Genomic DNA, 16855 nt, shown 5'->3' on the forward strand with positions numbered 1-16855 from the left:
AAGCAAAGAAAGTGGATTTTGTTAATGTTTCTACTCAAGAAGTGGAGCAAAGATTTTTTTTTTTTGTGTTTTTTTCCAAAATAATTGAAAGTGGAAAAGGAAGAAAGACTGACTGTACTTACAAAGCTTTTGGCCTTTCCAACCTTTCCTTGCCTTGAGCCATTGGATGAGCTAGTTTGAGGGAGGAAATGTTTCTTCCATATATGCATATTGGAGCATTAGTACAAGGTTTGGACAACTTTTCTTAGATGCTTTGTAGCAACGGAGATTTCAAGTTTATGTGTTCTAGTCTCTTAAACCACTACCTCCACCGCAAGCGAAGGAACTCATGAAACCCCGTCACTCAATATTGATTATGGTACAACTAATTTCTTCGGTAATTTGTGATTTTATTCAATTATATTTCATTCTAACTCTTTGAATGTATTGGAGGTCATTGAATGAATTTTTATGCAATGTGATGGTATATTGAAGTGCACTTGCTTTGAATTATTTCACTTGAGGCACACATTTTTTTCTTGCATCACTTTCAATTTCTTTTCTACTATTACTCGGGCCCAGTGTTGCGGGGGAGCGCCCCCCCAATCTCGCTCCCAATCCTGGGAGCGCGCTCCTGATAAAAAAATTTGCTCTCCCTGCCAAATCCGGGAGCGACTTCGAGAGTGTCGCTCTCGTGAAATTTAAAGCCCGGGAGCGGCCAGGGAGCGATCATCGCTCCCGTCGCTCCGAGAGCGAATTTTAAAGCCTGAGAGCGGTCAGGGAGCGATCGCTCCCCGATCAATCCCGGGCTTTAAATTTCGCTCCCAGAGCGACGCGCGCGGAGGCCAGGAGCGAATCCAGAGGGAAAAAAAAACCGCGCGGCTAAAAAAATCGATTTTTTTTTTTTTTATATATAATGAGGGAGGGAGGGCTTTTATAATTCATTGTGACTTGAGTGAGACTGAGAGCAAGGTGCCAAGGAGCAAGGAGCAAGGAGCAAGGAGTCTTGGGCACATTTGAGGTAGGTTAGCATTTTTTTTAATGTTTATTAATTTACTCCTAATTTCTAAATAAATAAATAAATTTTTCTCTATTTCGGTTTTCCCATTCCCATTCCCATTCCATTTTATTAAATTTTGCAGATTCAAAACTACAAATTTCAAACATCATGGTTATATTTCTTGGCATTTTCTTCTTCTTGGTTCCTTTTCTGGTTATTATGGTGCTGGAGAGTAGGAAAAGGAGGGTTCAAAATGAAGAAGGGGATGAAGAAGGGGGACAAAGTGGATTTGATGAAAACCCCGGTGAGGAGGAGCTGGAGGAGGGTGAACATGATTCAGCAGCTGAAAAAACTAAACAAGACCAAACCCCATTGTGGAAATATGTTAACAGGCCTGAAGCAGGGAAAGGGGGTGGAACCACTAAATTTCATTGCCCCCATTGCAACAATAATTACACAGGTTCATACACCCGTGCCAGAAAACACCTCTGCGGGAAAATGCCATGGGATGGAGATAAACAAATAGGAATCAAAACTTGTGCAGTGTGTCAGCAGCAGATAGAGCCAAATACATAAGGGAAGAAGAGGAAGCCCAATACAAATTTAAAAAATCAAGGGGTTTCTTTGAACCAAGCTCACAATCACAAGCATAAAGAACTCCTTCAACATCCTCCCAAGGCAGTGGATATGGAGGCACAGGGTCACCAGCTTTAAGGCGTAGAACCATATTAGATTTCCTTGATGAAGGGTGTAGGAATGATGTGGATTCAAAAGTTTACAGGTTTCTCTATGCATGTGGGATACCATTCAATGTTCTTTGCTCACCTTATTGGCACGAAATGGTTTCTGCCATAAATGATGCCCCTAAAGGATACAAGAGCCCTGGGTATGACAAGGCAAGAACCGTTGGACATGATCATGAAAAAGCAAAAATATCGCATTCTTTGAATAGAATGACAAGTTCTTGGACTAACCATGGGGTGTCCATTGTATTTGATGGATGAACAAATGTAAAAGGCAAGCCATTGATAAGTGTTCTTGCTGTGCGTGTTAGTGGTGCCATCTTTCTAAATGCATATGATTACTCAGAGAAGTTCAAGACCGACATCGACATTGCAAAAGCATTACTTGAAACAATTGACCGTATTGGGCCATACAATGTCATCCAAGTCATCACCGATAATGCTCCTAATTGTAAGTCAACGGGAGCAATTATTGAGGATAAATACCCCAACATATTTTGGTCTGGGTGTTTGGTTCACACATTGAACCTTTTGATGCATGATGTTAAGAACAAAAGTGAACAATACAAATGGATTGGTGATTTGTATAAGAAAGGCAAACAAGTGATAAAATTTATTACAAATCATAGCAATACCCATGGCCTTTTTCTGTAGTCACTCAAGATTGGAGTTGTTGAAGATAGCGAGGACTAGATTTGGTAGCTATTACCTCACCTTCAGGCGCCTTTTGAAGGTAAGAGAGTCATTGGCTAGCATGGTATCAAGTCCACACTGGCATGTATTAAAGGAAAGGGCTACAAATGCAGCTGACAGGCGAGGTTTTGAACTGGTGGAGGCCGCTCTTGAGGGTATGTTTTGGGCACGTGTGAGGTAAGTATTGGATTTCACCAAAAGCCCATTTATCACATGATTCAGTTTGCAGATACAGATAAACCAGTGATTGGCGAGGTGTATGCGCATATGGATACCATGTTGGGGCAAATAAAAGATATTGTTCATAACAGTGATTATGACTTGTACAAACTGATTCGCGATTGTGTGTGTGTACGGTGGAATAAACTTAATCTTCCACTACATTGCTTGGCGAATATCCTTACACCAAAATACTACTCTACGTCTTGGTTGGGCCAACCAGCACCAGGGGGTCGGGTTAAGACCAAACCCCATATAGATGAAGAGGTATCTAAAGGATATTTGGAAGCATTAGAAAAGTTGATACCTGACAGGGAGGAATGTGCTAGTGTGCGCCTTGAAATAGGCAGATACTTCAGTGGCACTGGTTTGTTTGGTACCTTCCATGCAATGGAAGATAGAGATAGATTTCATGCTCTCACATGGTGGGAATCATATGGCAGCCATGGACTTTTGCCAAAATTGGAAAAAAAAAGTTCTATCACAGGTTGTAAATACTTCTTCTGCAAAGAGGTGTTGGAGCACCTACAACTTCATACATAATGTGAAAAGAAACAGACTCAATGAAAACCGGGCAGAAAGCTTGGTTTATGTGCACTACAACTTGAGGTTGTTGAGTCATTACTGTGATCGGGCTTATGAGGATCCAACATATAAAATCTGGGACAACCACCCAGAGGATGACAATTTGGAGGATGGCACTATACATCTTGAAGAACTGGAAGAGGAACTTATAAGGGAGGAAGATGAAGCAGCAGCCATGCCACCTCCACCATCCAGTAGCAGTGCTCGAGTTCCGAGTCTTGTTCCTTTGCTGTCGCCACCTCCATCTACACCCTCACGTGGAGGGCATGTGCCTTCTAGTTCTGGTCGTTGGTCTGTGCGAGAGACTCCTAGAAGACCACCACGACCTGCTCATACAGTAGACTCTTGTGGCAAGGGCCACATGCAGTAGTAGATAATAGATTTACAGTTTACTTGTCTTTTCTAGTTTCTATTAGTTTTCATAATTGTTGAATCTTGACTCTTTCATATCATAATGATATTTTTTGTAAACAATATATCATGTGACAAATGCAATGGAAGTTTGAAGTTGGCAATTATAACTCATTGGTAATGATTCTGAATTATCAATATGATGCTTCATGAAAGTTGTTTCATTTTATTTCATAATTAATTTTATAACATTTCATTTCATGTTAACAGTTAGATATTATTTCTTGTAATGGTTAAACTTAGCTTACAAGTACAACTTTGGTGATCAATGATGATAAATGTTATAATATGTATATTGAATTTTCAATTTTGAAAGCTTGAAGTTGAAACTTTAAGATTGATGAATCATGATTCACGAGACCCAATATGTTGTAATATGTATGTTACTAACTTGTGGACATGGTTGATGAAGATTATAACTTCTAGATGATTGATGTGATATGGTTCAATGATCAATCTATGTTTTTTTTTTTTTTTAATGTTTTTTATATCTAATTCATCATTCTACATGTTTTTGTTGACATATATGTATCAAAATATAATATATATATATTTTAAAATTGCTCCGTGATTCGCTCCCAAACCGGGAGCTTTTGAAAATGTCGCTCCCGCGCCCGTTTTCGCTCTCGCTCCCAAGTACCACCGCTCGGGCCTCAAATACCTTTGGCAAAAATTTGGCAAAAATTGCAAAATATGTGGATCAACTAGCTGGACAATTCCATTATTTTTTTAACAAAGGTTAATAGTTTACAATTCATACTATAAATACTTGTTTTTTAGCCAAACTTACACTCCAAATTGTTGAACAATGAACTAAATTTAGTCTTTGGCTTTGCGACACGTTGGTGGGAGTAATTTGGCAGCCAATGCCCTCAATTGGAAAAGTTTGTAGTTAGAGTCCTTAGCTAAACTTGCAGTGCTTCTGGGTGTGAGCACAATTGGTTTGTTTTTGAGTGGAATCACACAAAGAAGGGAAATCTTTTGAAGCAATGACAATTAAATGGTCTTGTCTTCATGCAGTACAACCTTTGACTAAGGTGCAACTAGTTGTTGAACAAAAGACTTGATACAGATCCCATTGTGTTGGAGGATATTGATCCAACTCAAAATGGGTGGAGGATACTCAACCAATTGAGTTTGATCCTGATTGTGATATTGATGACATGGAGTTCTTTTTTTGGGAGGGGGGTTGATTTCGACGCAGATCTGGAAGTGGAACTTGTGCTTCTGCTAATCATAGTTTTGCTGCTACTACTACTACTAAGTTTACAAAGGAGTCTGAGGAGTCCTTAGACATTGAGCTGGGTGATGTTTATGTAGCTTTTGGTGATGATCCCATGTCTAGTGGTGATGAGTTTGATGAGTGGCCATGTTTATTAGTGATTTGTTGTAGGTTAGTGGCCTAGTAGCATTATTTTTGGACTCTAGAGGCCATATGGAGCCTCGTTGATTATGTATTTTGTTGATGATATGTACTGCACTCTGTGCCATTTTGATATATGAACTGGTACAAGTTATATAGATGAGCAAACTTTGCATATTTTGTCTCTAGAATCATGGTTTGAAATCTTATGTTATGAATAAAATATATTAAATACAAATAATGATGATAATTGTAATAATGATTAGTTAATTAGTAATTAGTGTTCAAGAGACATGTCTAAATGGGACATGACTTTTCATGAGGAGGCACCTGCCTAGTATATTGGCAGACTCCTCACTCTCATTTGTAACATCATTCTTATTCATACATTTTATATATATTTTTGTATCTTCAATGGAGATCTACATATTCCAAGTCTTTTGGAGTATTTAACTTGAAGAACGAACTTTGTTCGTTTCATTTGGTATTAGAGATGTTTGATCCTTTGGCCGCTCAACCGCTGCACACGAGCATCATTCTCCGATCCAGGTCCTTGACCATCAAATTCATCAACATCGTTGCCGTTGAAGCGTTTCACTACCAGAATTTGGAGTTTCTCCAAATCGCCATTTAGGCCTTTGGCCATTTACAAAAATTATTAAAAAAGAAAAAAATAAAAAGAAAGAAGAAGTCAATATATAATTAAAAATAAATAAATAAATTAGAAAAAAAATCGTGAAGGAAAATATATATTTAAAAAGGAAAAAAAAGACTTTAGAAAAAAAAGAGATAAATTAGATTTTTTTTTGCCAAAAAAAAAGATCTAAAAAAGGAATAGAGCCACATATTTTTATAACGGTAAAAGGGGATTACTTGGAAAAAAAGGGCATAAATTCCAATTCAAAATTTTAAAGGAGTTATATTTAAAAAGGGGTTTGAAGGAATAACTTTCGAAGCTTTAATATAAAAATAAAATAAAAAATAAATAAATAAATAAATTAAGAAGTGGATATTTGAAGAGAATTATAAAGGTAGTAAAAAGATAATATATTTGTATATTCTCAAAGCTCATATAAGAAGAAAAGGAAGCAATCAAGATGAGTTCCACACAACAATCATTATTTTGGACTAAATGTCCGTTTTGTATAACATACATTGAATATCCTTGGATTCATAAAAATTGCGAATTATGTTGTCCAACATGTAGAAAATTATTTAATGCGAAAGAATGTCAAGATGATGTACTGATGCAAATGACAGAACGAGAGGAAAAACTTGCAAAATTGGAACAAAAATTAACAGAAAAAGATGAGGAAATTTTGCGTCTAAGGGACCATAGCCAAAAATTACTTGTGAAGGTCAAGAAGTCCAAGGAAAGAAAGAAAAAATTAGAAGAAGAAAAGGGATGTGTCAAGAAGAAATTCAACGAGATTCTATCAGAGAAGGAAGAAGAAAATTTGCGCTTAAAAGACTTGAACCAAAGGTTATTGGAACAAATCAGAGATCTAAAAGATGAGAAGCTTAAAAGTCAAGACATTGAAAATAAGGTTGATGAATCAGAAACCAAAGAACTCTTACGTCTGAGAAACCATAATCAAAGTCTACTCACTCAAATTAAGAAACTTAAGGATGATAAACAATCATTAAAAAACAAGTTAGAAGAATTACTCACTAAAGAAATATCAATGTCTTTAGATGTAACATTCCAAGTCGAAGAAAAAGAAACAAACACAGATCCCATTAATCTTACAATTCAGACAAATCCAAACCCAACTTAAGTAAGGACATACTCAGAAGTTGCAGTTCAAACGATGAAAAACCCAGGTGAAGACTTTGTAACGAACTCAACGACATTAGAACCCGAAGTAAGTCTAAATCTTTCCACACACATGATAAGGGAAAGACAAATTCCTTATCTACATCCGAATGACAAGAGCAGACATTCAAATTACTCTGCGTATCTGTATCTCTCAAAACAAAAACAACAAACTTATGTTCAGAAGGATACTGAAGTGTGCACAATTCAGTGCAGTGATAACGATTCATCACAAGTTTCTAGTAATCAAAAGATTCCACAAAAGGATAATTTAGGATGGTCAGATCCTTGCTTCTTGTGACAATTTTATATATCACTCCAAGGATCATATCAACTTGTATCAACGAAGATGACAGTTCTTCGACGAGAAGACAGTGGATACAGAAAAAGATAACAAGCCTTTTCATCAGCAAGCTTTGAGGACAAAGCTTTTCGAAGAGGAAGACAATGTTATGAATAAAATATATTAAATGTAAAGAATGATGATAATTGTAATAATTATTAGTTAATTAGTAATTAATGTTGAAGAGACATGTCTAAATGGGACATGACTTTCCATGAAGAGGCACCTGCCTAGTATATAAGTAGGCCCCTCACTCTCATTTGTAACATCATTCTTATTCATACATTTTATATATATTCTTGTATCCTCAATGGAGATCTACATATTCCAAGTCTTTTGGAGTATTTAACTTGAAGAACGAACTTTATTTGTTCCGTCTTAAGAGTATTTTTTTTCATTAAAAAATTAATATTTTATGTTGTTTTAAAGACCAATTCATTGGATCTCATGTTATCTGGTTCGATCTAGTTCTGATTCAAAACCCGGTTTGATAGTTGGATTGGTTCAAAACTTGGTTCCGATTTTAAAACTATGTTGTGAACTGCCTAGGGAACTATGAAAGTTGTGAATATGAGATTGCCATGCATGAGAACTGTTTGAGGGTTACTGCACCAAAGCCAAGGCCACCTATAGATTCTATAGACTATAACCATGTGGTAAGACATAGGTGCACCTTGATGTAGGTTGGGCTAGCTTATGCACCAGTGATCACCCCTACAAAAGCAGGCTCTTGTAAAACCATGAGTCCTCAAACAAGCCCACCTAAGGCCCTCCTATCCTATATAGGACAAAAGGAATCTGAGATGAACTCCAAGGGAGTAGCCATGGTCCGACCAATACAAGAAGATACAAACAATAAGACACATGTCTATGATGCCTAATACAGAGTCTCACATGGTTGTTACAATGCTTTTGACTTGTGACCTTGTACTTATAATGGTGGTGAAATATGATGCAAAATTTTCATATGTACCCCTATTGACGTGAAAGGTAAGAAGCCCCTCAGTTGCTTTTTTTTAACCTCACTTTGATACCATGTGAATGTTACACACAAGAATGTGGACCAAGGATATAAACCATTAAAATAGAGAAGGGTATGCTTGGTTCATCTACAATATAGTGTGGATGTCAATACATATAAGGACGACAATGTTCCATACCAATATCCATACAAACACTTTATTAGCTGTCTTTAAATTTATCTAACACAACTCTCTTTATGACATATGACATAAGTTAATTACTATCCCAAAGTACATTACATCTTTATTATATGCTAACTCTAATGGACTCTGACAACATAGTATTTGATCCTATCTATCGCTTTTATTATTCTTAAGATACCTGAAAGGGAATCACAACCATGTGCTTGATTTATATTCCTTGTTGAATTTTTTGTTGAGGAAAAGGCTGAACTCACAATCCGTGATGGTCTTTCCAGGAGATTTTACAAGGTTACTCTATGGTAAACCCCAATCTGTAATCCTGATCTTGAATTTGTATTTGTAACTTTTTATGAATAATAATATATGAAAGGGGGTCCTTGAGTATTAGTGAACTATGAAAGAAAGTTGAAACCTAAGTCACCGGATTCGCCGTTTTTTATCCATAAAATTCGAAATTCGCCGCATTTCAAGGTCAAACGAATATGTTCGTTCGAGTTCGCCATTAAATTCGGCGAACTCGAATTTCATGCCGAATTCGAATTTTAGCCGAATAAATTCGCCATTAAATTCGTTTCAGATATCTCGCGTATCCATTGAAATCTCTCTTATCCACAGATAATTGCATAGCCGTGTATGATAATTCGCATAATGTGGGCAGTTAACTCGCATACCTAGCTGTGGTAATCGCATATTCACCTGTGGGAACTCACATATCCGTTATAAACTCGCGTATAACCAGACAATCGCATATTCATTAATGGTAGTTCGTATATTGGGTAGTTAACTCGCATACGCAGTAAGTGGTAATCCGCTTAATTGCCTGTGGGAACTCGCGTATCTGGCAATGACCATCCGCATATAACTCACATAACGAGCCAGATAGATCGCACACCCAGGGATATAATTCACATACTCAGCAGTGATAACTCCATATCTATGCAGCCCATATAACACGCATATCCGACTGAAACGAATTTAAATCTCATAACAAAGAAGAACTCGCATATCCGAGAACTCGGAAATAGGATTCGCGGATCTGCCCAGGCCAAGCCGGCAGATCAGAGGAACGCCTATGGCGTGAAAAGGACAAAAACAAATTAAAAGTGTGTATTAATTTATATTTTAATTTTAGCGTTTTCTCTATTTTTTAATCTTTTGGTTTGGTTTTCCACTTTCATATTTTTATTTTAAATTTAAATGGTTTCGGAGTGTTTTGTTTAAACAATTAATTAAACTTTATTTAATTATTTTTTCTTATACTTTATACAACTTTTTAAAGAATTTTATTTAGTGTCTGATTTCAAGCTTTTCCTTCTGTTTTTGACATTGTTTTTTCATAGCATATGATTAATTTTTTGGTTACTAAAAAACTAAGTTTTTTGTTACTAAAAAATCTAATCATATAATGCCTTGAGGATTCACATGAAGTGATAAAGGTATTCAGGTTTTATATACCAGCACTAAATAGATATGTTTCCAGGTATGTTGAGTCAATATATGTGAAATTGCAAGGCTGTCCTTTGAATACAACAATTGCTGTAATAAATCTGTCAATGCTGGCCTGAACTTTAAACACAATAACACGCAGACCTTCCAGCTTATAATGGTTCCCTCCTGGTCAAATTTATGAGTATTTCATAGCTGAATATGAAGTATATTTCAGTTAATATAATTTCTAACAATAAGATAGTCTTTTTAAGTGTATAAATCTGCCCTCTATCTTTAATATACATTTTTTTTTTTCGAATTTCTATATGTCGAATTTTATCGACAAAATTTGAGTTGCCGAACTTTATTCGAATTTCATGGTCCTCGAACTCGAACTCGAACTCGAACCTGGTGACTTAGGTTGAAACGCATGGAAACGTAATTTGGCACTCGTTCTTTAAACTTTTGTGCATGAAATTTCTGTAATGTCCATATACGTCCGAGAAGAGATGATTTTTGGTACCATTTATTGATAACGTTTCTGGCAATTAAATGGGGAGGAGGCTTATGGGAGAATTGTGAATTATCTAATGTGGGATAGCTTGAGGTGAAGGCCAAGTAATGACAATCTTATGAAAGTGCTGGTGCCAAGACTGAATGTATGGTTTAATCTTATTTTGGTTGCAGTATTTGTCATTACAATAATTTGGAAAGTAGTTTGAGTTTGCCAATCTGAAATTCGTTGGGTAATTGGTTTTGTGTACAGGACATTTCCTTCCTGAAGAAGACAACAAATTTCTAGAACGTGTGCGGGCTGCTGTAGAAGAGGAGGAACGGCAAGCTGCAGCTGCGGCTGATACCAGTGCTGCAACAAATGCTATTGCTAATGCAGAGTCTCGAAAAGGCATGGGAACTATTGGGACTGGGTCTGGCAAAGAGGAACTAAGCAATCTCATCCAGAGTCAAACAAGCAACGAAAATACTATGGATAAAGGTCTGGTGGCACCAGACAAATCAGATGATGCACATGCAGATGATAAAAAATCTCAACCTGAAGGAAATAGAAGTGCAGTGCACGATGCATTTGGTGGTTTACCGGCTGAGTTCTACCATTATTACCATGGAAGCAATGCAGATATGGGCACACTAATTGAGGTGATTTTGTTAACTGTGTTTCATCTAATCTTAATAATTATCCACATGCACATATAGATGTATCCTGATGGCAGGGGTGTCGCCTATGCTAGAGTTTACAATTTCAATTTCTGACACCATTTTGGTGATAATTTAAATTTTTGTTCTTTACCAAATTGTTAACATTTCGATAAACACAATGTAGTGAACATGGCTTCCAAGTTAATATGTCTTTGTTGTGCAGGTTAGAAGAACTTGGGATGCTTTCATTATGCCTGGGGGAAGGCAAGTATATCCTTACATTTTAACGTGCACTCGGGATGCTTTCATTATGGGGTTTAATGTTTTTATATGACATCCATCTTACGTCCATGCATTCATTTCACGGTTTGATTGCAGTCGAATTCCTGCCCACTGGATTCAGCCTCCTCCTCCTGCAGATGAAATTTGGGCTTCATACCTAGTACAGAAACAGGATGGGGCAAGGAAGCAACCAAAGCGCAAAAGAGGACAAGATAGATAGCAGGTACACTGAGTGTATACATGCAGTACAAATTTAAAATTAAATTGAAGTTGTATTACTGTCCTTGTGTGATAAAAACAGTTACAGACAGACAGAAAGAAGCCAGCGTATACATGCAGTACACATTTAAAATTAAATTGAAGTTGTATTACTGTCCTTGTGTGATAAAAACAGTTACAGACAGAAAGAAAGAAGCCAGCTAAGATTTCTCATCACAGCAAAAGGCAGCTCTCAGTCGATCTTGGGAGTATTTTTCTGAAAGCACGATTATATTTGACGTAGTACCTAATCGCTCCACATGAGTGGGATAAAGATGAGATGAAATGATGAGAACATTATCAAAGTCAGCTGTCATCTACATTAAAATTACACATCACTTGTCAGAGAATGTTCAGAGCAGTAGAATCACCTGTAGCTGGGATGAAGTTGCTCGTAGTTTCCTTGTAGGATTTTTGGTGATAGGAGTCTTTCATGAGATGATATATATGGATTTTCTCCTGGCAGGATCCATTCATCAATGTCTACCTCTGCCTCTAAAATCTAGATATCCTACTCACTCTTCTGCGATTCAAGATCGTGGACCTAGGGCCATGTCCATCCCTCAGGCTTCCTATGCTTTGTCTTTCTGGCGCTCTAGGTAGCTTCTAGGTACTTCTGATAATGAGTGAATCTTGTACATGGCTGACAACCCTTGGAGCAACTTAGGGCTCTTCAGAGGGAGGCATTTCCCATTTAAGTTAAATGAAAATGTCCAGATAGCAGAAACAATGTGATTACTCTCTCTGTTCTGGTGTTTGATGTAAATGTGTCTACATAAGTTTCCTCCTACGAGGGAGGAGTCCCCACTTAGAGAATGCTACACATAACTGATACATGACAACCAATGAAGATGGGCATGTGTGGAATTATTTTGTACTTAATAATGCCTTGAGTGACAATGTCATCCCCGGGCCATGAAAATGCGACTGTTCTTGATATATGCATCTTTGAAATGTTTTTTGTATTCTGATAGCTTTGGCTTCGTATTGTGTATAGATCTTATGTAAAATGTCCGGTCAGCGAAAAATAACAAGCAGTCCAGAAGACCAACTAATTTGTAATGGATAAATGGTGAACCCTTGCTAATATGGATAAAGTTGGATGCTTGATGGAACACTCTGCTTAAGGAAAAAGGCCCAAAATATTTATAACTTGTGTGGATGACAATCATACATCACCAATGCATTCATTTTTTTGTTATGCAAGACCATCTTTGTTAGACTTAGTCGCACAAACTCGAGAAAGATTCACATGAAGAAATGCACTCACTAAAATATATACTTTTATTACAATGAAGTCAATTCATAACAATGGGATTGATCCCCTTTATGCCATTGGCTAGGTAGTTGTGCTACCATTACAATGTAACTACCTTATTTAATATTATCTAATTGTCATTTTAATAGTCACTTATTTGAATGTTGACTTTTACATTAAAATATATATACTATTGGAGCATTACACTCCAACACTCCCACTATTACAATGAAGTCAATTCATAACAATGGGGTTAATCCCCTTTATGCCATTGGCTAGGTAGTTGTGCTACCATTACAATGTAACTACCTTATTTAATATTATCTAATTGTCATTTTAATAGGCACTTATTTGAATGTTGACTTTTACATTAATATATATACTATTGGAGCATTACACTCCAACATTCCCACTAAACGCTACAATACAAAGTGACAAAAAAAAACAAAGTCAAAAAATTATTCTTAATGATTTGAGTTAACTCAACTCCCGGATTTAACCAAGATCTCTTACTTTCGTGATGTGATTAGAATTGCATTTAAAATAGCATAAAGGAACATAAATGCATATTGTAAAGAAGAAGGAACATGACGAGAATCAACAACATAAAAATACAAGACGCTGATAATGGAGTTCATCCAAGAGGGACTACGTCTCCGGGCCCCAGTGTCAAGATGGTGTAGGTTGATGCATTAAGTGTTGTCAATAGTGATGATGTACATAGGTGGTGATGTCGCTATCATACAAGGAAAATGCCATCACGCAGGGGTGGCTCCAAGAGATGTTCCGCTGCAGGAACTCTCATTCAAAAAGGACTCCTATCAGTATGACCTAAACTCATGCATGATGATAATGAGCATCCCGCCAACATCACATTAAAGGGATTTCAATGCAAACATACATGGCGACACATGAGTATCCCATCAACATAACAACAAAGGGATCTCAAATAAAACATGACGAATCATGACAACAAGTACATCCCATAGATGATTCCGCGTCACATCAAGCAGGAATCATGAAACAATAAAGAAAACAAGATCCCACATCAAACAACGAGCATAGATCTATGTAGCACAATGTATCTCATAGCAAAAAGAAGTACATGAACATACTGCATATATCTCACATCCTGGGGCCATCTGAAGACAAGGATGTCAAACTGTTGAAGCTGGTCGTACCATCAATCTCGCGTCGTCGGATCTCATGGAATCACTGCTCGCACATTGAACATTAACACTTGCACTCCACTTTGAAAAGTGGCCGAAAAATGAAATGATCAAATGGAAAATCTGAATGCACCATCAGATTTGTGGCATCGAATAGTGTAAAATTGACTGTCAAATTTCTAAATTCTGAGAAAGTGAGAGTCTGGGGCTACAAGAATATTTTAGATTCCCCTTGGATTCCTCAAAGATCCCTCCTCCAGGGCATTTGAAAATCTGCTGCTCAGATCAAAATTCTAAATGCGCCATTAGGCTCTTTACGAAATTCCAAGAAAAAATGAGTATGAAGTTCGCTGCATTCTGACTCTGGGGAATTTCAACATCCAAGGGATCTAGAAGATTCCCTTAATGATTCTTGAAGATTCTCATCCGCTGGGAACCTGCAAATTTGTTGCTCAAAAGGCGAATCCGACGTTGCCCTGGCGTTCCCTATGAAAATCTGAGAAAATTGACTATAAACTTGGTTACATTTTGATAAAAAGAATTTTTACCTCCCCGGAGAATCTTCGGGCATCAAAGAATATTTTGCCTCAAAATGCATGTCAAGGTTTTGCCTCCTTTGCCTTGAAATCCGTGCCACGCTCCTCCTACCTAGACGTATTGTGTAAAGGGGTTTATATAAAATTTAGTCGGCGGAGTTTACCAAGAAACAATTTGGTGTATTGGTAAAATTGGTCAATTTGTTAAGGGGAGGTCGGGGGATCAAATCCCGCCTCCCCACAAAATCGGTGTGTAACATTTTTTTGGGCGCGCTGTTTCGTTTGGTAACCAAAATTTGGTATATCAATACATTTTTTGGTTAATCGTTGTAATGGGAGGCGCGTTATTTGAGGTTGGTTTGTTGCATTGAACGTTGGACTTTGTGTTTGGTTGGGCCGCCCGTGGTGTGGGTTGGCCACGTGCCCAGGCGGGTTCAATTCCCGCCGGCCCAAATAGTGATATGTTTAAAGTCGTTGGGGTGTGGGTTGTATGGAATGGTTTATATGGTATAACCATATCTCCCCCCTTTAAAAATTCAACAACCATCTTTTTTTAAAACAATTTGTTGAACTTCAAAAACTTTTTTTAATATATAATATATGTTTGTTATAACAACCTTAATATATTAGCTTTTATTTTTTGGTTAATATAGAGATTTTGGTTATTATATGTTTATTTTTGTATTTTATGAGATATATTTTAATATCATGTGTTTTTTTTTTATTGTCTTTTGCAGGAGTAAATAGGCGAATGATGGAATGCCATGTGTCAGTGGTTGATGGGCTGCTATGTGGGTCCCACTTGCTCATTGGGATGCCATGTGGCACACTGTGGGCCTCGCTTTTCCTTTGTCATGTCAAACTTTGAAGAGCTCTATTTTTCGCATACGAGCTCGGTTTGACGAACTGCGCCCATCATCGCGATCACGACGACGAGATCTTCAACATGAACCTAGTTCGAATACAATCCAAACACTTTGATTTTTTTGACCCTTTTTGAGTCCTCTAGGACTTCTGCCCGTGTCTGGAGCCACCTGGATCACTTAAGGAACTTCACTCCATAGTTCAAAACCAATAGACACTACATCAAGCTATCTCATACCCGCGAGTATTCTAAATTCATGAACTTGTCAAATCCCTGAATTCTCAAATCAAAGCTACTCTCTAAATTCCCAAGTACTTGAACTCTTAAATCAATGCATTTCTTGAATACCTGAATCGCTTGGACAACAATCCATACTAAGTTAAACCTTGTCTGATTCCCCTGGAATGTCAACCACTCAGTGCAAAATATGCACAATAAATTTTAGTTGCCGTTGTTGCAAAATCTAGTAGCGTTGGTGCAAAGCCCCACTAGGAAGAATTGGACCTTATGGCAACAAGAAAAAGGGTTGCCACTGTCACCCCAACAACTTTTCTTTTGCTCTTTAGTGGTATTTGACCCAAGGATGCTTGGAAGTGGGAGGCGGAAGTGGAAGAGGGAGTGGGGAGTGACAATTTTAGAAGCTTCCGGGTTGGGAGCGAATCAAGAGCAATTTTTATGTAATATATATTTTTATATATTTCGATGCATATGTGTCAACAAAAACATGTAGAATGATGAATTAGTTATAAAAAACATAAAAACATGGATTAAACCATATAACATCAATCATCTAGTAGTTATAATCTTCATCAATCACAAGTCCACAAGTTATACGTTTCAACATCTCGATTCTCATTATTCATCAATCTTAAAGTTTCAAGGTTTCAAAATTCAATATATAATAGGTCATCACTAAAGTCGTACTTGTAACCATAATGAAACTATAACAAAGAATATCAAACATGAAATGAAACTTTTCAACTTTCACGAAGCATGACATTCATAATTCATTACCAATGAGTAATAATTACCAACTCCAAACTTCAAAATTAAATTGTCATATATTGTTTATAAAAAATACCATTAAAATATGAAAGAGTCAATAGTTATAAAAAGTACTAGAAAGGGCCCTTCACAGGGAGTCATTTCCCATTTAAGTTAAATGAAAATGTCATGATGGCAGAAAACAATGTGATTACTCTCTGTGTTTTGGGTAGTTGTGCTACCATTACAATATAACTACCTTATTTAATATTATCTAATTGTCATTTTAATAGTCACTTATTTAAATGTGGAATTTTACATTAGAATATATATATTATTGGAGCATTACACTCCACTCCCACTTAACGTTACAATACAATGTGACAAAAAAAACACAGTCAAAAAATTATTATGAAGGAATTTCACTCCATATTTCAAAACCAATAGGCACTACATCAAGGTGTCTCGTACCATCTTAAGGCGAGTATTCTGAATTCATGAACTCGTCGAATTCTTGAATTTTCAAATCAAAGCAACTCTCGAAAATCCCAAGTACTTGAACTCCCAAATTAATGCAATTCTTGAATACCTGAATCACTTGG

At 36.9% G+C, this 16855-nt stretch overlaps 1 protein-coding gene across 3 annotated transcripts in view; it reads left to right on the forward strand.

The window, feature by feature from the left end:
- LOC149160131 (U11/U12 small nuclear ribonucleoprotein 59 kDa protein-like) overlaps positions 1 to 15795 on the forward strand; it is a 108337-nt gene extending 92542 nt beyond the window's left edge. Inside the window, exons 7-10 of one of the 3 annotated variants that reach the window (XM_089436631.1) lie at positions 10513 to 10901; positions 11125 to 11165; positions 11280 to 11406; positions 15142 to 15795. In XM_089436631.1, the coding sequence (XP_089292757.1) occupies positions 10513 to 10901; positions 11125 to 11165; positions 11280 to 11403 (554 nt within the window). In that variant the 3' untranslated portion in view covers positions 11404 to 11406; positions 15142 to 15795. Of the gene's footprint in view, positions 1 to 10512; positions 10902 to 11124; positions 11166 to 11279; positions 12172 to 15141 lie in introns of those variants that run through there. The other 2 variants (XM_089436630.1, XM_089436629.1) reach the window with 2 other exon arrangements.
- Positions 15796 to 16855: the final 1060 nt, after the last annotated feature.

This window comes from Pinus tabuliformis, chromosome 5_2 (assembly GCF_031772625.1).
Source record: "Pinus tabuliformis cultivar Carrire ecotype Pingquan chromosome 5_2, CPIR1, whole genome shotgun sequence".
In the NCBI taxonomy this organism is placed as follows: Eukaryota; Viridiplantae; Streptophyta; class Pinopsida; order Pinales; family Pinaceae; genus Pinus; species Pinus tabuliformis.